The sequence below is a fragment of the Anneissia japonica genome, unplaced genomic scaffold (assembly GCF_011630105.1).
Source record: "Anneissia japonica isolate Jap-2015-1 unplaced genomic scaffold, ASM1163010v1 scaffold1829_len478734_cov173, whole genome shotgun sequence".
Classification (NCBI taxonomy): Eukaryota; Metazoa; Echinodermata; class Crinoidea; order Comatulida; family Comatulidae; genus Anneissia; species Anneissia japonica.
The window spans coordinates 362224-384002 of NW_022717183.1; the positions used below are offsets into that span (position 1 = coordinate 362224).

Below are 21779 nucleotides of genomic sequence, written 5' to 3' on the forward strand. Positions count from 1 at the left end.
GTAGTTTTATGGTTTACATTTTATCTTACTGTCATTCACTTTCATTTATTTTAACAATAAATGAAAGATAAACACAGAATTCTAATAATTAATTAAGACTGACGCACCTTTACATTAGTTCTGGCCTCGTTGGTACCATCATCATTTTATCTAGAGACGAATCTCATAGGCCCAGCTCGTCCCGTCCACTACACCAGCTGTAGGTGGTTAATTCATGTTTCGCCGCGCTAATCAAATTTCTCTTTGCTCTTTGGAATACAGACGTGCTGCTCCTCTTTTTGGTGACATTCACTTGTTTTTAAAAATACTTAAACGTACCCGCGACAACTCCCATAGCTTATCCAGGTATACATTGTCTTCAATTTTGTGTCGCAGTTGCGAGAGCATGACAGCTTTTTCGTCGGCCTAGGCCTAGTGGTGGGCTGATAAATGTTCTAGTCTTTAAAATACTGAGCCTCGCGTGAACCTAAGGCGGTTCGCAAACCAAATACTTTCTAGACTGCAGCTTTTCCACGCACTCGATCTTGTGCGCAGAACAAAAAATTCTCTGGAATACAGCTTTTTTGGCGTTTTGGTTGGTGTTTTCTTTTCCCCCATTAACAATGTACCACGATATTCCACACACCTGCACGTACGGTACCATGTCCCAACTTCCCGACTTCTCTACATTCGTGGCACCAAAACGAGAACCGTTTGATTGGTTGACCTTCCGTCATAACATTCACCCTATTGCCAAATACGGCATCCTAAAAAGTACGTCATGCTTGTCACGGCCAGCGGTCTGCATTCGATTTGACTCACTCTTTTACATCTCTAATTCTCATCAAAAAAGTTTCTCAACATAAACTGACGCTGGTGGCGCTTTCCGAAATGTACTACGAAAAAAACATAAATTAGAGACTTGTGGCAAGTCTAGCAAAACGGAGCCGCAACTGCCTTATGTTCACAAGTCGCGCGCTAAGCCACAGAACAGAGACGCTCTACGAAAAATCACTGCGCTAATAAACAGCACTCACAGAATAATCGAGCGTGTGCTTATGTAAAAAAGTAGTTCTAATTAAATAAACAACAATAAAATTCGGTTCCCGACACAAATTCACTGAACAAGAGTGAAAATGTTCTACGTTTCATAATGGCATCACTTGTATACAGTACCATTCATATAGCACAAATATCCATTTTCAAGGAACTGCCCAATGTGTTTGGATACCGTTTCACTTATATACAGTAATAGGCAATACCTGTACAGTATTATTATAATAATAATAGGCAGCTTTAAAAACTCACCCTTTTAATGAGTATTTTCTTAAATTTTTTCTCCTGGCATTTTCATTTTTATTGTTAATAAGCGCATTGAGGCTTTTAGCATAATGCGCTACAGTATACAAGCCAAAGTTATTATTATTGCTATATTATTATAATTATTATTATTATTATTATTATTGTTATTATTGTTATTAAAGAAAAAACAAAAGTTTCAACAGTCATTTTGATATAGACATTTTATTACTATTTTGTGTAACTCGCACATACATGATGCAACACTCTGACAACATTGTCTAATGAGTAACGTAGAATAACATAGTATAATTAATGTCAAAACTGAGCATATGCAGAACTACTCTGCTGCTTGTATATTACTTTAAACAGGCATAAATGAATATTGTCCTGGAATAACAAGTAACAGTACAATATTTACTGTGACTTTATTTTTATGAGAATTTAAATCAAATTGTACTGTGTATTTTAGTTATAATATAGACGGCTTAATATTTCAATGTCATTTAATAGTTAAAACTTTTAACATTGTTTGCTTTGTGGTTTGCTACTGCTACTCTTCTTGGTCTATTAGAGATCACAGTGATCCCATATGGGATACTTAATCCATCATTTTCATGATCTATTCGTTTAATGAAGACACCATTTTTATCAAATAATTGTAGTTTATGATTACTTGACACTATTATATTTTCATCCATATCCATGGTTACACCACAAGGACCCCTTACTTTACCATCTTCCTTACCACAGCCTACAAGGATTCGAATAAACTTATCATTTGCATCAAACATTTGTATTCTATCATGGGCGAAGTCAGCAATGATCATATGACCTTCCTTGGTTAAAGTAACATCATGTGGTTGACCTACTTCACTACCCTCTGAACCTATCTTACCTAGTAGTCTACCATCATCAACACTGAATTTAAACACACAGTTAGCCTCCCTATCTGCTACATACAGGACTCCAGTTTTTTTGTTTACTGTCAATCCCCCTGGATATTTCAATATTCCTTTACCAAATGAGATGATTTCTTTAAATTTATCATCACACATTACAACACATCTTCCTAAGAAATCACTGTACACCATGTGACCATCACCCATTAGATGCATTCTAAGGACCTCCACATCTTGGGGCACCTGTATCTTAGCAACAAAAGAACCTGATTGGTTGAACTTTAATATATCTTTACTATAGCTTGATACTAATAAGCATCCATATGTGTCTAACACTACATCTGTCACTTTATCAGATTTATTATGTTCTTTATAATCTGATATGTTATCAATGGTATGTAAGTCCCAGTGATTCCACCTTGATATTTACTGGAGATCCTTTGATGTGCGCCTCTCCCACAATAATCTTCATTTGCCAGTCACCTTCCAAAGTGCATCTACCTGTTATTTTGTACTCTCCATTTCCTTGATATTCTACCTCAGTGGTTGATTCTTCATATGATGGGTTGCTTAGAGTTGCAGATAATTTACATGCATCGCTCTCAATTAAGCTTGATACGGTTACTGCAAACGGCTGTTCTTTTGTGACAGTAATCGCTTCATCATCTTTATCAACCTTGAACATGCCATAGACAGTTTTGATTGTACCAATGCAACCTGAATTCTTCAATTCAATAAACTTTGGTATAATTTTCAATTTATGAAATGATTCATCAAAGTCTCTGAAATCATTGATGGTTGTCATATATGATACAAGAGTTGCTATTTCTTGTGGTTTGTTTATTGAGGACATCACATTATCAACATGAGACTGCTTTTCATTAATATCTTTAACTTGACTATCAATTTCTTCTTTCTTTTCTTTGTCTAATTTTTCAAGTTCTGAAATTAATTTTTTGCTTTCCTCTTGAACTGTCTTGATAATTTTCTTCTCTGTCTCTATAATAGCTGCTCTGCATACTTGTACATGGTCTTCCCAGTGAGATCTAGCTTTATTGATAGAATCAAGTGTTTCATTCAACATCTTTTGAATGTCCTTTGGTTTATTAGTAACATCATGTACAACAGTCTTTATTTCAAGCACGTCATGTTTATTTCGTAAACAATTAAAACCATGTTCACAGTGTTTACATGCTGATTTCTGGCATGTTAGGCAGAAGAATTCCAGTTCATTGTTACAGTGAATTGGACAGAAAATTTGTTCATCTTTGGTTCCTTTTAGTGTGTACAATGCCTTGCCCGTAGCACTCTGTAAAAAAATAAAATGGTGTACTCTTTTTTTAGATCGAATCTGTTATGTTCTCGCCAGTGTTTACGTACAGTAGGCCTATTATATAGTTGAACAAATGAAACGCTTTTTAATAAATCATGATCTTTTTTAAAATCATAGGCCTCATACGGTTCACCGGGATGATTTGAAGAAAATGTAGCGATTATAAATCCTAATCAAGTTTATTTGAAATTTCTTTATATCTATATATTTTTAAATTTTATTATTAAATTTGATTCTTAAATATTGTAAATTGTATTCACCAAATTTAACTGTAAATATTTAAAAAAATCAGTTCTGGATATTGCTCAATATTTATCTCAATTGTAATAAATTTGTACATGGATTATTAAATTGGTACAGTAGACCTTATTACTTGACTATTAAATAATTTTATTATATAATTTAATTAAAAGTTTTTTGGTAATTTATATGTTTTATTTGTATGTATAAGGATTTACTTTTGTTTCTTTGTGCAATCCATATTATCCCACATACTGTACAGTAAACATGTTAAAGTACAGTTTTCTCTACAAGTGCAGGTCTTCAATATCATAAGTTTTAGCAATCAGGCTAGGGCCTGGTTTAGACTATAGCGTTCATATCCTGATCGGAAGCTAATCATTAGCACTGCGTGTTAGAACATCTTGATCAGGATGCCAATCTGGTTATTTAGTGAATGTGGACCTTTGTATCAGTGGCACTCACTTAAGCGATGCTTTTACTATACCAAAACTAATTCATCCATGACTACACTGAATAAGACTACTTCCACTGTTGCGTACCAACGTAAATTAAATTCTCGCATGTGTACTTTGTATTATAACTTTTTGTTCAATAGTGTAAAATTGTTATTGTACAATATAGGAACTCAAAAAATGCCCCTAATGGTAAGATGCCTAAAAGGATATTGGTGCGATATATATTTTTTCACATTTGTGCAGGTGTCTAGGTGGAAAAAATCATTACAATAATTTTGTCTTCAATACTCAAATTAGTATATGATGTTTGTACCACATAGGCTTGAAATACATCAAGTGATAAAAGACAAGGTTTTAGATTTAAGGCCTGTTTACACTTCAACATTAACGATAATGATAAAAATGCTAAAACGCAATTGTTCATATAGAAAATAAAAGAAATAAGAAGTTTTTACACTAGAACGATTCGATAATGATTTATCAGTTATGCGATAACAATATATTTTGACAAATCAATACGATAAACCGAATCGTTCTAGTGTAAAAATTTCTCTTATTTCTTTTGTTTTCTATATGAACAATCGCTTTTTAGCATTATTGTTGAAGTATAAACAGGCCTTAAGGGTCTTCATAGCTACCACCCTATTGGCATGGGAATTGTAATTATAGAAACATGAATATATATTTAATTAGATAAGTTTTGTACCTCGCCCAGCAGTCAAACAAAATTGCCTGTGATTAGATTTGTTTCAATTGCCAAAATCTTGCAAATTAATTATATTGAGTACTTTATCAATGCGGCTGTGTGTATATCAGGTCTCGTTTATGGTTGGTGAAGGCTTCTTTTATTCATCATGATTTCAGTCAGAAATTATTCAATCGCAAGGACTCAAAAATTTGTAAAATTTGTCTAGGTCCCAAAAAAAAAACAAAAAAAAAAAAACAAAAAAAATGATATAAAATAACAATCACACCAACACCAACTGGCACTTTTTTTTCCGTATGTTTTAGTAAGTTTCATATTACTTTGTATCATCAAGTGCCCTTAATTTTAAAATAAAATTTTTACCTTCCTCATTTGAGGTGAGATAAATCCATGATGTGTGCTCATTTGTGGTGAGATAAAGCCATTATGTGCAATACCTGTAGCTCCCTGTGATTCTGAAATTAAGAGAGTATTATAAAATTTTTTAGTGAAGTTTAAGTCCAAATCCAAACCAAAGTGTCACAAACATAAACATTGGATTTATTTGGTGTTATTATATATATATTGATTTTCCAAACAATCAAAATAAAAATGAAATTCTGATTTCTTTGTTGGTAATCACATTTGTAATAATAAATGCAATGCTCAAGTATTAATTTAATATACAATACAGAGCATAGAAATTAATTGTCTGTCTAAGGAATAAATATATAAAATAAAATTGCAATGAATAGGCAAATAAATAATGCAAGGAGCAATGTTAAAAAGAAATTTGTATGGAAATTTTTATCTGTATGGTATTAAACAATGGTAAAATGTTATTAGAGTACTTGTAAACAAAAGGCAGTTCAAATGCTTGTTCTTCCTAGGCTACATTTTTTGGCACAGGTACAGGCCAACAAGAAGTCAAAATATTTGTTCAGAGGCAGATTCAAGGGGAGGGGAACCATGGTGTGGCTAAAAGTGAGCGTCTGGGCTTCCTTTCTGTGAGTCCCTGGTGGGTTTTTCAGACCGATAAATTTCGAATCCTAGAAGTTAACTGACGTAATGGGTTATACTACTGTGACTGTAGGCTTTGAAGTAATTGCATAATTAAATATAGAAGATAGGTAGTGCCGGTGCTTCATGTCTTGAAGTGGTGGCTGGACCGCCTTCCCTCCCCCCATTCCCTTTTTTATATGTATACAAGTGAACCCATACGTTTTCTATGCAAAATTTTCACAATTTCTGTTTTTCTCTTTCCAATTCTAATGGGTCAAAATTACTGATTTTAAATAATAGGAATTCTCTTAATTTGAGTTTAAGTCTTGAAATTCAGAATATACTTCAAATCTTGTGACTAACTAAGTTGCCAGCTGCTTCTAAATAATCCCTCTAACTTGTCTTCCATCCGCCCTTAAAGTGATACCGGACCTGCAGTTTAACAGCTGTAATGAAAAAATTGTTCATTCCTTTAGGAGATAAAAATATCTATATATACTTTGTAGAATAGATTTTTTTACAATTTTGGTTCTTTTATTATCTAAATCAATAATGTTCTTCTTCTGACATGACTGCAATCTCAGCCTGGATGCCAAGGGGGCAGATCTGTTTGAAAGGTGTGGGGGTGTGGAGGACATTTCCTGAGTCAACACCCACCTCATCCCCACCCTGGTTAGGGCTGAGGTGCGAAAATTTGAGGAAATAGTACCCTCTAGATGGCCAGAAATGACCTTCTTAGTAAAAATTGATCATCACATCACTATTATAGTCAAAATAATGTGGCAATAAAAGAGGGGTATGTGTCCATACCCCTCCCCTGGTCCCCCATGATCTGTCCCCATATGCTAGATGCAGTAGAAAATTAGTGGGAAAAAGTAAGGAATATTTATTTTCGGATTTCCTGAATCAGCATAAGCATAGCGTCTCAAAAAAAAAATCAACATCCATAGGAGGACTTGGCTTTTTTTTAGCACTTTTTTCCTACAATTTGGCCTAAAATACCCTATTTTGGACTAATGGTCTAGGGCAAATAAATAACAAAAACATTGGTTTAGATTTATATTTAAATTTATTTGGAATCACCATTAGCGGCACACATCCTTATACAACGACTATCACCACTTGTGGACCCCGGTTGCACTATTGTTGCTGCATCACAGCACTCCAAAAACTGGTGAAAATGTTATCAGCAGGGTGCAAACTGACTGTTCTACAGGTATATATGTTTAATAGAAATTTTAAACCCAAATTCCCATAATATTTTTAAATTATATTTTATTATTAAAATTAATATTATTGTTAGTATAATATATTATTATTAATCACTATAATATTATTACCAATAACGATACCATTTTCAATCTCATCACCCTCATCATCTTCGCTGATATTTTTGAATTCCAAAGGAAGAAGAAAGCCTACACAGATGATATGGATAAATATACTAGGAGGCGCTGCTTTGTATCAGCTAGATGTTCCGTCAGACCAATCAGCGATGCCAAACAAGCCAACAGGTGATACTCTTAAATTAAAATATGCAGACACGAGTGTGTTCTTCACCAGCTTTGCACTAGAAATTATTCCTTTTTATGGCCACAGCTAGATGTTCCTTCAGATCAACCAGCAAAGATAAACAACCCATGCTGTTTGTTGTTGTTCATGTGATGTTGTTTAACCAAAGGAGACAAAACCGAGTAAAAAGAAGCCATCCCGTGTGTCTTGAGAACCCTTGGTCATTCAGACCTGATGAATTGATGTGCCATTTGCTGAATGATTTCAGAATATAGCAGTCTCTTGTAGTGGCCTAAAAGCTACAAGAAATCGAACTTACTCCATATGATTGCGATCCAGAACACTTGATAATGAGACAGCAAGTCTACAGGTGATAGAGCAAAGCTCACTAGTTCAATGAAATTCGGTACCGGTAAAGTTAAGAAGCTGTTACAACGCTATCTGGTTATTAACCAGTTGGCCAAATCCTTATTGAGAGAAAGGTTTGGTGCTAATATATTAGCGTGGATAAATAAAATAACAAATAGACCAGATGTGAAGACTAGCTACTGACCTTCAATATTATGCACCTGTGGTGTTACCAAGAAACTTCATTTAAAAAAATTTTCAATAACATCAAAAAGTGTGTTACACCAACCATGGTTGGCTAGGCTGGGGTGGATATGCACTCACACCCAACTAACTTTAAATCCTGTATCCATTAATTCATGAATAAGGGTAGCATGTCTACAGTCTGGCAGCTACCCCACCAAAAATAATTCCGGGATCCCGTCGGGATCCCGCCGGGATCCCGACGGGATGGCCGTGTCCCGGCGGGATACGGCCATCCCGGTGGGATCCCGCCGGGATTTTTTTCCGCAATTCCGGGATGAGCGGGATTTTTTTCGCAATTTCGGGATGGCCGGGATTTTTTTTTTTAAATCGGGATTCTATCGGGATGTTTCAGAAATTTCGGGATCCCGCCGGGATGGAAATATCCCGCCGGGATGGACAGACATTGCATCCCGGTGGGATTTTGTTTTTGTCGCGCAACAGGCCTATGTGTAATTTTTATAGAATGTGTACGCTTAGGCCTAATCATAAACAATGGAATAACATTATTATTTATCATATAAGAGCTAGCATTTAAATCTAACAATGGATAAAACGCGTTTATAGAACTCCCATTGTTCAATACGGCTACACCCATCGCTTAACAATGGAATCAACTCTTCAATACAAGTCATTTACTTGGCCGTATTATTCGTTCTTAGCACCTATTGTTTACCTCTGAATAGGCCCATCTTCTCTGATTCATTATAACATAATTTTAACGCCAAAAGATTCTTTTGCACTTCTTGTAGAAACCTCCGCTGGCCACATTTTGGAAATACTATGTCATCTGTAGTAGCAGAACAACAATGAGAAAATTTCCCACGACAAATTCCCATCTAGTGCACTGAACTACTTCCCTACATTCTTAACTTTACATGCGCGCGAGTCGGAAAGATGTGTATAAGAGACAGCTTCTCAACTATAAAGCATATAAAGATTATACGATCCATAAAGGCACTATATAAATACAGTATTATTATTATACATTCACATCACTTGTGTCAATCTTGTTTTTTTACCTGTGTACATGTAGATTGAATCTGCAAACAAATACTTGAAACCAAAGAGACCTTGCATCTACTGTGGGGAAATGCAGAGTCAACTTAAGAGACATCTAAAGCGCAAGCACATTGAAGAGGAGCAAGTCAAGGCAGCCTTTGGGGCTGAGATGTACCGTATACATTTTTATTTCATCTCCATTGTTGACAAAATATTTAAACTAACATTGTTATATCATATCTTTTCTACCGCACTAACAATTTTAAATTTGATACTGATATCATTTCAATACTCACTTAACATGTTGAATTTGTTGAATTGATTGTTAATTTGTTGAGGTATACACTATTGGTTCCCAAGCTGATGAGTGCACAATGCATACTTGCAACGTATAGCATGTTTCGTATGCAGGCGATCCCAACCAAAAGTACCTCCTTAACAAAATAGAGGATCGAAACAGCTAATGCATCAGTAACCTGCTGTAGGGCCGGGCATAGGCCCTGTATAAAAGTCAATACTTTGGAAAAAAAAAATCTTTAAAAATTCAATGGCGATGCTTTAGCTGTCCTTGGGGTTCAAGTTATTCACTGTTAGGTTATCTGTTTCAGAATATTTATTATCATAATGTATTTGTATAGCCTCTCTGACAGCAGTATACAGTATTGCCGTTTGTTGGATAAAAGGCTCAGATTCGACAACGTCTGCTTCCTGGTGAGTATAATCATATGGATGTATGATCCGGCCACATCCAACACATAACAGCCGAATGACAAGGCCCAAAAGCTTCAATTATAATATTTTGCATTTTTTTTAATTATTCATATTTTATGCATTCACTCATGAATAAAGATTGAATAGCAGTCCAAGTGGGTCCTTTCGTTATCATTCTTTTGTCTGCAGCAGCAGTCTGGCAGGTCAAATAATGACCGATTTTGTCGGCACTAGGGGAGCCCCGGTTCCTGGATCAAGGGGCCGGGCCCCAACCTCTTCTACCAATAGCATTACCGTACTCTAACAGTCATTACATAATTGTCATTACGTTCTCTGTAGATGACATCCAATAGTCAATTAAAACAATGTAACCCTTAGGTTTTTAGTTCACAAATGTTGTCCTATGTGGAATCACTTTTATATACAATATCAATGCCCAAACGAAGTGTTCCACGGTACAAACTGACATTTAAAGTTCGAAATAAGGAAGTAATAGGCTACCCAACTTCTTACAGAATTCGAATCAAATTGTAGTACAGTAATTACAGGTTACCGTACTGATATTCCACTGTAAGTAGGCCCCCTCGACCAGCACTTTTTTGACACTATGCAAGGGGCCCAGTCTTCCCCTGAACCCGAGGCTTCGGTCTGTACTTGCTTTGATAGCAAACATTTATACAATGTTGAGGTGTTTTCATATTCTGCAAGTGGAAATTCAATTGCCATCATCGCCCACCGATGCCAGTCAACAAGGATCATGATGAAAGATCAAGTACTAAACAGTGCATTTTATTTAAAGCGTTTTATGAGGGACCAATAACATTCACGCATTTCACAAATATGACTCTTGTATCACGGGCGGATCGAGTAGGTGGAAATGTGCCCCTGTTTTGCTGCTTTTAAAAATTTCAATGCATATATTCATATGTTGTGCTCCTCAATTATCTATTCTGAAAAAAAAAAACTGTTGTACGCCCCTCCCCCTCCCGTTCTTTAGCCCTTTTACACTAGTCACGATTACGACACGACAACGACATATCATCGCGTACTTTGTATTCTTTAACACTGCGCGAATCTGTATATCTTGTCGTTGTGTCGTAATCGTGTCTAGTGTAAATGTCGCTTTAGTACCATATCTTCCATGCTATTACTGTACCACGAAATGCTTAGAACAGCCTACCATGGGCGGGAGATGTGGTGGGGCAATCAGGGACTTGTGCAAGCACAGGAAACACAACATGTGTAGTTTTATTATGACAATAAATTGACAGTATAATAGGCCTAGGCCTAATAAATCTTGTGTTTCTTGAATGGTTCTGACGGCTGGGATATTTACTCCTGCAGGAGGGTTTTATGAGAACTTCCTCTTCCCCTTGATCTTCCACTGTGAAAATGCATCATAATCCATTTATTTCTGATCTTGCAATTTACCAGGCACAATTAGACTGGTCCCGTCCTGAAGAACGGGATTATAAACCGTATTAATCAAATTTCATCAAAGGTTTATGTATACCACAATTAGGCCTATGTTTCAAATCAACTAAATAGAAACTCCAGGGGAAAAAAGTTACTAATAACAGGTTCGATTAAAGTCTACAAAGGGAAGTTGCTGTTGTTAGTGATGGCTTGGTATAGATTTTAGTGCATGGTGTACTTAATTTTATACACAGCAAGCTGACCACCGTCCGAGAATCTTGTTAATTTTCAAAAGTAAACAAATAGGCAGAAAACCACATTTATTACTCTGGTCTACAGATCAAGTTATTGATTAATATTAACTAATTAAAATAAACCTATATATAGGCCTATAGGCAGTAAATACACATTGGACCATTGAATTCAACACGAGAGTAAAGGCCGGAACAATTGGTGTAGGCCTACTTTATTAATTATAGTATATCAACAAGGGCGATCCAAAGCCTTCCGGGACGGGATCGCGATCCCACCGGGACGGGATGGATCCCGACGGAAGCGGGATTTTATGACCTGATGACGCCGCTTTGACCTGCAAAGATATGATATGATTGGATATATAATTACAACTGTCATTTCAAAAATATGACGAATAATTTTCAAGACTAAAGAAGGGGTTAGAAATTAGAGGCCTAAAAACGAGAAATCCAGGAGGTAACGAAGGCAAGTAGACCTAGGATTATGAAAATTGTGACACATTATTGTTGTAAAATGAATACATTGCATTAGTTAATTTACGTGGTAGGCGTGTAAGGAAAAATAAAAAAAAATAAAACTAGGCCTGTAGCCTACATAGCTGAGGCTAGGCCTCTACTGACCTACGACTACTACTAACATAGGCATGCCTAGGGCCTATGCGTATAATAATGTATATCATTATTTTATAAGGCCCCCCCCCCATGCCTTAGTTGGGCTAAGTAAAACTTAAAATATGACTCAGAAAATCTAATTTACTTACTAGCATACTACATTGGCACTGCATATCAGCATCTAGACCTTATATTTATATATTAATTTTAAAGTGGTACGCTAGGCCGTATGCAAAATGCCGGAAAATGTACAGTAGGCCTCGCTTATATAATAGTTGCTTGTGGCTCCGCGGGTTTTTCTTGAATGCTGTCTAATCGGTCTGCAGCGCACGCCTTGATAATTGTAGGCCTAGGCTAGGCCAAAGTAATATAGGCCTATCTAAAAGTCAACAATGCTAAATAGGCCTAAAAATGTAATGACGTGCACAGCCTAGGTCTAGATTCGGCTATATCGTCGTTGCATCAGGGAATGCATCAAGATGGAAAAATGATGATTCTGTGCGTGCAGTTGTCTCTTCTATCCACCTACACTCTATCTAGCGCTCTAGAACAGACAATTTTTTTTCTTTTTTTTTTGCTATTTTGCGCAAATTTGCGTTTTTTGTTCGGGATCCCGATAAAAATCCCACTGGGATCCCGATCAAAAATCCCGGTCGGGATCCCAATAGAATCCGGTAGGATCCCGATAGAATCCCGGTCTGGATTTTATCGGGATTTTTGATCGGGATCCCAGTGGGATTTTTGGTCGGGATTCCCGATTTAACGGGATCCCGATAGGGATCGCGACCGGGATTCTATCGGGACTTTTGATCGGGATCCCGGCGGGATTTTTGGTCGGGATTCCCGATTTATCGGGATCCGATCGGGATTTCGATCGGGATCCCGACCGGGAATCCCGACCAAAAATCCCGCCGGGATCCCGACCGGGATCCCGGCGATTTTTTTAGTGGGGTAAATTTGTTAAGTTCTTATTTTAATAGATGGACACTCGCAAAAAGCTCCTGATAGCTATCACCTACTATTAGGCAAAAAAAAAAAAAAGAAATGCTGTGTTGCCCTCCGCGACCGACCGATTTTTCAAAAAATTGGGTCAGCTTTTTTTTATTTGCTTTTCTGAAATTTTGTTTGAAAGTTTTCCTTTTACTTAAGTACAAGTTCAAGAAATACCACTTCAGAAATTAATAAATATTAATAAAATCTAATACAAACATGTATTTTTACCAAAATCGGGCCATAGATGCATGGTAAAATCGTTGAAGTAGAAGGCATAATTTTGAAGAAACGAGTGCGACGACAATGATTGTATTACATTATTTGGTCATTTTTCATAGCCATGGTTTTGCTTGATCTGTCCTCACGTGATCATGTGGATTGGATGCACAAATTATTTCTTTAAAGTATTCCTTTAAACAGATTTATTTTGGTTAAATTTATTTCAATATACTGGTTAGTATTTATTCCATCATTAATTTGAATATTTTTTGTTTGGCAAGTTTGCCATCATTCTATTGTAGTGCCTACGAAGCCTTAGGCCTAGGATCTTCATAATAGGGACTGCAGTTTGAAGCCTATCCTACATTTTAGGTATTACTAAAAAAAAAAGAAATAATTCGACCAACTGACCCACAATATTGATTTTTCCATTTAAAGGCAACACAGCAATTTTTTTTGGTCTTATTACATTCACTAACTGTACACTCCTATACATATTTTTAATAGTTTGAGCATTAATGTACCTTGACTTGGCCGCTGGTGATGTGTGGTTGATGGAAATGTATCACCATTACCTGTAAAAATAAATTCATCAATAAACAATCTCGATTAAGGCATTAGTTGTACTGTATATTATACTATGAATACTATGATTTGCAGTGGCATCTTCAATATTATGTAAATGCTCATGTTCCATGTTACTTTTGATGTTATAAATAAATGCGTGGCTATATTTGTACTCATTACAATAAATATAATGAATGATAAACAATTATCAAAATTCCAATTTAAACATTAATATACAATCCTGTTATTGTACCTTGACTTTAACATAAGAGTTTAAAAAAAATAATAACTACTGTATATATTAAGGAAATACAGAATATAGAGCTAGTTAAAGCTTTGAAATACCGGTACATTATGCCATATAATTTTTTGAGTGGAGATGCTTGCCATCCAATCCCAGGGTCCAGGGCCCAAATCCTGTCAGATTCCACAATTTTTCTGACACTCAAAAAAACTCCACTCCATTAGCCTTGTTATGAGAAGGACAGATTGCCACCTATTTTATAAGATAGTGATTACTGAAAATGTTTTTACTGCATTTTTTTCAGAACGATACAGATTATTATAACAATTTTAAAATTTATGTTACAAAACTATTAGACCTGTTGTATCAAACCATCCTTGCTACTTAGAATTATGCTTGGTTAGTTTTCTGCTAGCCAATCGTCTTTAAGACAGAATATTTCAGAGAATTAAAAGTAAAAAGTAAAAGAAAAAGCATATCCTAAGAGAAAAGTTCCAATTCATGAAACCACATGATCAGTTTTGAAATATAATAATTAGTGTTTATTGGGAAATCAATTGAGAAAAAAATTTAATTAAGAATAATAGGACTAAAAAAATCTGAAATTAAATTTCTCAAACAGTGTGGCAAATAGAAAAAAAAACAGTTTTGACTGGAATCTACTGTATGATGTATACTTATGGTTAGTGACAGTTTGAACTTTCTTGTTGGGATTATGCCTTGTTCAATCTCACATCAAGTGTTTGGAAAACTGTTTACCTCCTTTGATTCACAAAGCCCTAGTTTTAAGGCAGAAGTCTTGTAATAAATTACTCCAAAACCTCCTGCATAGCCTTCATTTTACCCTGCTCATAACAGTGAAATTGTTTAGGGTTTTATGTAGAGTAGATAAATTTTCTATTAAAGTTACATATTCAGTAGGAACTATGAGTAACTACCCTATACTACATTGGTTTATAAATCTAGGTAAAACTATTTGCTATCATGGATATCTGTGCTCTACTTGTAAAAGATGACAATATAATTGTAATATATTAACAAACAGGTACTGAAATTTGTTTATTACTTTGTTGAGAAGACCTCACTTAGCTTCTGCTATTTGGTCTCTGTTTAATTTCTTTTTCCATTATTTAAATATTGTTTAATTAAAAAGTCAAGAACATTTCATATTCATATAAATTGAAATAGTTACCTTGTGTTGCAGATGGATAAATTATGGTATTAAGGTAAACAACAGAGCCACTAAAAGAAGGGTTATTCAATTGATATCCGACTGTAGAACCTAAACATACAAAATAATTATTCAAATTAAAGGAAATTATAGTAAATTTCATTACAAAATAATTAAAATTGTATTAACATGAGTACTGTAAACTGCAATGTCATATATTTATTTAATGACACTTTTAATTTATGAAAACATTCAGAAATTAACATCAACAACTTCTGTACCAAGAACATCAATTCCCAAAAAACTAGTTTCTTGCACTTCATGACCAAGTAAAATCCTGCAAAAACTAACCCATCTCCCTCAATGATAGTTTGCATTTTACACAATGCATCATTATTTGTCTCCTTCAGCTGCACATAGCATAATACAATTAAATGTTAAAAATAGTCATTATACCATGTCTATCAAAGAATTCATTACACTATGTCTATCGAATGATTTAGTTTTTAATGAATTAAATCAAATTCAGTTGCATAATTACCATCACTGCATTGGACCATATTGTTTACCATGCAAACGTTATCTGAAAGAATTGCAAATGTTGGAAATGCATGAATTAATAAATGGGATGAAGTTAAAATTTACAAATTCAAAAAAATATTTTGTCTAAAACCCTTCTGGACTGGCAACACATAGTATAGATAATACAAAAATATACAGTGCCTATATAAATATTTTATATGGTAACAATAACATATGTTAATTTATTCACATTAACATCAATTACATTTTCTTACTTATTGCAAATTGGAGTGACTTTACAGTAAGTTATATTTTACCTGTTGATCCTAGAGAATGTTGCATTGCCAACTTATCTCCTACCAAACAAAAAATAATTCCGTCATTAAAATACTGTGAGTAATTGATTCAAAGATTTTGGAATAATAATGCTGGGGAGGGGCACAGATGGCTGCCAGCAGCCTTTGCTGGGGACGGAAGAGAGGGCCCCTTAAAGTGGGGAAAGTTTTACAATTCAATTTATTAAATCACTTTTTAATTGATTTCTGAGGCTCACATAACTGACAAAATGTGGCAAAGACAAGTCAAACCATTCACTTCTTACAAATTTTGATTTTTAATTTTTATTACATGGTTAAATATTAAGATGAAAGTTATAAAATGGTGAAAGAATTATTTTAAACTGACAATTCTTTGTAAAGTTACATCTGTATAAAAAGCAGTATTTGAGAAATCAGATTTCAAAGTTAAAGATTTTGAGGAATTCTGAGGCAGAGACTATAAAGAAATTGTTAAACAATGTTGTTTTAACAACATAGCCTGATGTATAGATTATGGATAGTTCAGTGCAATAAAATAGATTTTTAAAATTTCTGCACAAAAACATAATGTGCGAAGAGTGACTAATAGAATATTTAGTATGGCGACTCTAAATAATGACAAATGTGAGGCCCGTTTGTCATTTTTCAGTCACCAAATTCTTATTCTATTTGCAAATAATCAGTGAATCCTTTTTAGGATAATCTTGACAAAATATAAATTTAGGTTTTTTACTTAAATTGAATACATTTACCCATAATATAAATTTAAACACGCACAACACAAAAATAAACAAGCTTCTTTGACAAACAAAAACCAAAAAGCATAATATTTTTCAGTAAATTTCATTTTTTGAAAATGGACCACTATGACTGAAAACAACCAACACTTTCATGGGTTGAGGTAAGAGGTCATGGGTGTATGCAAGGGGAGGGGGGTCGAGAAGGTCATACACCCCCCACCAAATTTTCAAAAGTCCACATTTTTTTCCAGACACTTTTCACAATGACATAAATGAAAAAGTATTGATGAGGTACCAGCAATGAGTCCAAAGACCTTGTCAATTGCTTGACGCAATCTATCTTAATTCTAGCAATTCTGAAACTGTGCCTGCCATCCGCTTCAAGCTGGTGGCGCTGTAATCGATTTTCCTGTCTCCTAATGAAAAGGTCAAAATAATTATGATCACAACCCACCCAGAAAAATCCTGGATACACCCCTGGAGGTTGTCCTCCCTACTACAAAGAACAGCTTAGATCTGGAAGAAATGCAGAGACATTGATGCAACGTAATCAGTTATGATTCTCCTGTGAACCCCAGCAGTTACAGGATACAGTATTTAAGGTAATTTTGGCATTCTAGTCTAATGTGATGGTTACCTGTAGGTGTACTTGATCCAGCATGTGTGTCACCAGTCACTGTGTCACCACTCACTATTACCTCTCCTTGGTCATCTGCTATAAATTAAAGAGTAATATTTCTCCTTGATTTTTGTATTTAATATTTTCAACTTTTTATTCGATTAGAGGATATTTTCTAGATCTGAAATGGCCATATTCTGACTTCCACAAGCGATAAATTCTTATCTCAACACATATTATTTTTTATTGGGGTAAGTCAACTTACTATTAAGCTTTATGTTACAGTATGTATGTGCATGTGTGTGGGGAAATAAATGAAACAAATATACAAACAAACATTTTAATTTTTAAAATAATTTTAACCTATAGATGTAATTGGGCCAGCTTCTGTTTTACTAGTGTCTGTCTCACCAGTCAATGTGCTGCCAGTCAACAGCAGCTCTCCTTGGATATCTGCTGTATAGATAACAATTCTCTTTGATGTTAGTATTTTTTTAACAAATTGTGAAAGCTAAACATTTTTACTTACAATTATATTTTAATATATTAATGTAGATGATTTGTTATATTAGTCCAATAAATATATAATGCAACAGAAGGGGAGATATCCTCAATCAACAGCAACAGTTCTATTCAGAACTATCTATGTGGTGTAACCACAAGCATTAATGTTATTATTATTGTTATTATTTAACTATTTCTTAAATAATTTTGATGTTGAAAAGGTTTGTAGTTGATCACTTTTGTGTAGATGTTCCTTTTGTAGTGAGTAGTTGTTCTGTTTCTGTACTGTTTTGGGTTGACCAACCTGCATAGGTGTTTAGCACCTTTTTGGTCTTTCCTTGCCATGTTTTTGTAAATTTGTTTGTTGTTTTGTGCTTGGCAGAAATTTGAATAAAGAATTAAAAAGAATTATTATTATTATTAATATTATTATTATTATTATTATTATTATTATTATTATTATTATTATTATAGTTTCATATGGTTTGAAATAGTATAATGTGATTAATATGTGTGTAATATATATGTGAAATGTCTTGAAAAGGTAAATAAATACTGGTTTATTTACAAATAACAACAATCACATTAGAGCTTTCTATTAGATGGATGTAGCATGAAGAGAGTTATATGTTTTGATGTGGATTAGAATCCTATATGAAATACACGAAAAAGAAAAAAAAATAAATCCCAACTGTTAAGGGTCAAAATTGACAAGATTGGTTTATGAAGTAACACGCTGTAGTATGGTCTATATACTGATATTCACTCATGCATTAAGGGGAGAAAATTCTGGTTTATTGCTCAAAAGTGTCAAAATGTAAATTTGAATGATTTTTTTCTAATTATTTTTTGAGTGCTGTGGATATGATACAATGAAAAAAAAATTAAATGTCCCTTTAATAAGAGTTATTTGACCATATGGCACACTCAGAAGTGTCCCCATCCCCTTAAAAGGGGTGAGGTGTCCCCTTAATAGGGGTTGGCTGTAGTGTTAAAAGATATATTACCCCTCATTTCACGGAAAAGTGTCCCCTGAATAGGGGTGTCCCAAGGGGTTCTACTGTATTTTCAAAATCATGTGTTTGGTTAATTTTATTACTGTATATACACATCAAAATTCATAATTGTCCCATCCGTAACATTTGAGGAGTTTTTTACAGTAATATGAAAAGTAATGCTACAAAAAACTTGATATTAAACATTCTCCTACAAAAAAATATAACTTTAATATTTTATCAACAAATTTTTAGATAATTTTTTGTTTAACCTGCCTAAAATACAATATTTCAAAAATAAATTGTTACGGACAGGACAGTTTTCTTACGGATGGGACACTTCAAAATTACCACATTACAAGTTTCTTTGCTACTGCATTACAACAATAAATGTAGCAAAAATACTAAAATTTCTTATGGAGTGTAAAGATTTGTATTATCAACAAACAATAACAAACATAAGTACTGGAACATATGCCTTTTTTGAAAAGTATATGCTACAGACAGTACAGTAATATCAGTGATAATATATTCCTCCGTGAATAGGAAGTTAAAAATGATGATTAGAGCCAAAGATATAAATTAAATCTGTATCCATAATTTTATGAGCAATCAATTATTAAAATTATGTTTTAGTTTCAGTGTACAATTGGTTAAGTGTAGATACAATAATTGAAGATAGAAGTGCTACAATTTTATACTCCCTCACAGATTGATAAATATAACTTCTTCATATCTTTAAAAAAAAAAGATTTAATATCTCTCTCAGGAGAATGATTAGAATATGCAAAACTTTCTAAAAGTCATGTCCAAATATTGTCCCATCCGCAGCGCATACAATTTTAATCATAAAATTTTAAAAAAAATTTAACCTATAGGTATACATGTAAACATTAAAGAAATTTCAAATCTTGTATTCTATATAATTACTAGGATATAACAAGTTATATTCTAAAAAATATCCTGTCCATGACAAAAAATATTGTGGAATGCCCCATAAAGTAATGTATTATTTTTTGTAATATAATCATTACAATCTCAAATAGTTTCTTCTGGTTTCTGAATGTATGAACATGGAAAATTCTTGTGAGTAAAAAATAAAAACAAACTTTCCAACATCTACAACTGATCAGTCCTGAAATTGCATTACCAGTCATTGTCTGATGAAGATCCACTGATAACAGATTGAAATGTGTTACAAAAAGTATGTAAATTTATCATTGTTTTACTCACAAGAATTTTCCATGTTCATGTGATCAGTCGGGGATAGGAAACACCAGTGCAAATGAAAGTGACGATGTCACCACTGATAAAAATACTATAAAATATAAAACATACCTTTGTTGGGTTGCTCGATTGAACCTTCCATTTCTTTTTCTGGTTGACCTTAACTTTCTGTTTCAAAAATTGTGAAACATTCAATTTCAATTCAATTCATTTTTCCTTTTTTCATCATGGTCTATGGTGTCGAAGGGTTTGAGAAAATCAATGAAGATGCCAATTGCAAGTTTATTTGATTCAAATGCATTTTCAAATATCATTTGTTAACTTAAGAAGTGCAGTGGAAGTAAATGTAGTTTTTACGAAATCTAGTAATACATGGCTCTTTTGAAGGAATTGGTACGTTCGATTATAAACGAGACATATTTTGAAAAGAATTGGAAGTACAAAGATGGGCGCGGTAGTTTACTGGATCGTGTTTATCAACAGACTTGAAGATCAGGGTTTACTATCATTTACGAATCCCTTTTCATTGAAATAAAGACTATAAAGTCTGGGATTCGTAAATGGTACTATCATTAGATAACAGATTGATCCATTCTTATATTATAAAGTTTCATTGTAAATTATATGAGTATTTAATCCACATAATTTATGTTTTCAATTATTTAAGCATTTAAACAATTCAGTGGGCCTAACGCTTGATGTAAACGTAAAACAAAACAAAAACAAAAAACAAAAGCATCGCCAAAGTGTTCACGTATGCAAATGCTAATACTATCGCGCGATTACACGCGTATTTTTGGTAAGCAGAGCTCAGGATGGTTCACACGAGGTGACGAATATCCGTCGAAATGCTGTATAAATAAACTGCAATTATGTAAATAACTTTCACAAGAAGCTTACGAATATCTTAATTAATATAATCTTAATTAATATTTTAAATTAGTTAATTACTAATTAATTAATAGATTGATATAAACATTGTGACCTTATAACTACAATTTATTTAATATGTTATAAATAATAAATACAAGAATCCTGCAATGAATTTTTCAGGTCAGAAATTGGCATCAAAAAGCAATAATTTTTCAATCGCGATATTCGTATTTTCGGTTCATGGAAATAACGATGATAAACACATAATAATTAGTTTATAGTTTTCATTATAGTTATTTTTAATAGATAGTAATTTAATAGACAAATAGGAAAAACCCAGAAACAACATGTCGCATAAATCGCGTAAATAATAAGCCTAAAACAATTTATGTATTACGTAAACGTAAAAGAGGAGAAAAATCTGATCAGAATGAAGTAAAAAAACTTTGCCTCCACCATGACCCAAACCCCGTTGGACGCAGTTTCTTTTTTCATTATGATAAGATTTTCCTCTTATATTACGTTTAAATTATATATAAAATATATATATTTTATATATAATTATATTATATAAAAGAACATATGTATATATAATTATTATATATGTATACCTATATATACATATATATATATATATATATATACATATATATACATATAAATATATGTACATATACATGTACATATATACATATATCTATATAGGTATATATACTATATCTATATATATGTATATACTATATATATGTATATATATATATAGGCCTATGTATATGTATATGTATATAGATA

The 21779-nt window shown here is 33.6% G+C and overlaps 2 protein-coding genes across 6 annotated transcripts; both read right to left on the reverse strand.

Annotated features, from left to right (window-relative positions):
- Positions 1–1484: 1484 nt before the first annotated feature.
- Positions 1485–20603, reverse strand: LOC117110132 (tripartite motif-containing protein 2-like). 5 transcript variants are annotated; one of them, XM_033252738.1, is made up of 7 exons: positions 20226–20603; positions 17752–17841; positions 15732–15773; positions 15212–15301; positions 13733–13783; positions 5281–5372; positions 1485–3489 (listed from the first exon to the last, which is right to left on the reverse strand). In XM_033252738.1, exons 1-7 carry the CDS (start codon positions 20254–20256, stop codon positions 2569–2571), a joined length of 1317 nt encoding a protein of 438 aa, XP_033108629.1. In that variant the 5' UTR covers positions 20257–20603; the 3' UTR covers positions 1485–2568. The 5 variants fall into 5 exon arrangements, with proteins under 5 accessions (XP_033108629.1, XP_033108628.1, XP_033108631.1 ...); XM_033252737.1 differs by having other exon boundaries at positions 17752–17844; XM_033252740.1 differs by lacking the exons at positions 17752–17841; positions 20226–20603 and adding an exon at positions 17407–17617.
- LOC117110133 (RING finger protein nhl-1-like) lies at positions 1785–2396 on the reverse strand. The gene has a single exon (XM_033252743.1). The coding sequence runs from the start codon at positions 2394–2396 to the stop codon at positions 1785–1787; it is 612 nt and encodes a 203-aa protein (XP_033108634.1).
- Positions 20604–21779: the final 1176 nt, after the last annotated feature.

Excerpts from the sequence above, each read along its gene's own strand:
- LOC117110133 (XM_033252743.1), bottom strand. The coding sequence starts at position 2,396 with ATGCATCTAATGGGTGATGGTCACATGGTGTACAGTGATTTCTTAGGA.
- LOC117110132 (XM_033252737.1), bottom strand. The coding sequence starts at position 20,256 with ATGGAAGGTTCAATCGAGCAACCCAACAAAG. Across the intron at positions 15,774-17,751 it reads TGGCCCAATTACATCTATAG|ATAACGTTTGCATGGTAAAC; the intron begins GTTAAAATTATT and ends CAATTCTTTCAG. Across the intron at positions 5,373-13,732 it reads TCACCAGCGGCCAAGTCAAG|AATCACAGGGAGCTACAGGT; the intron begins GTACATTAATGC and ends TCTTAATTTCAG.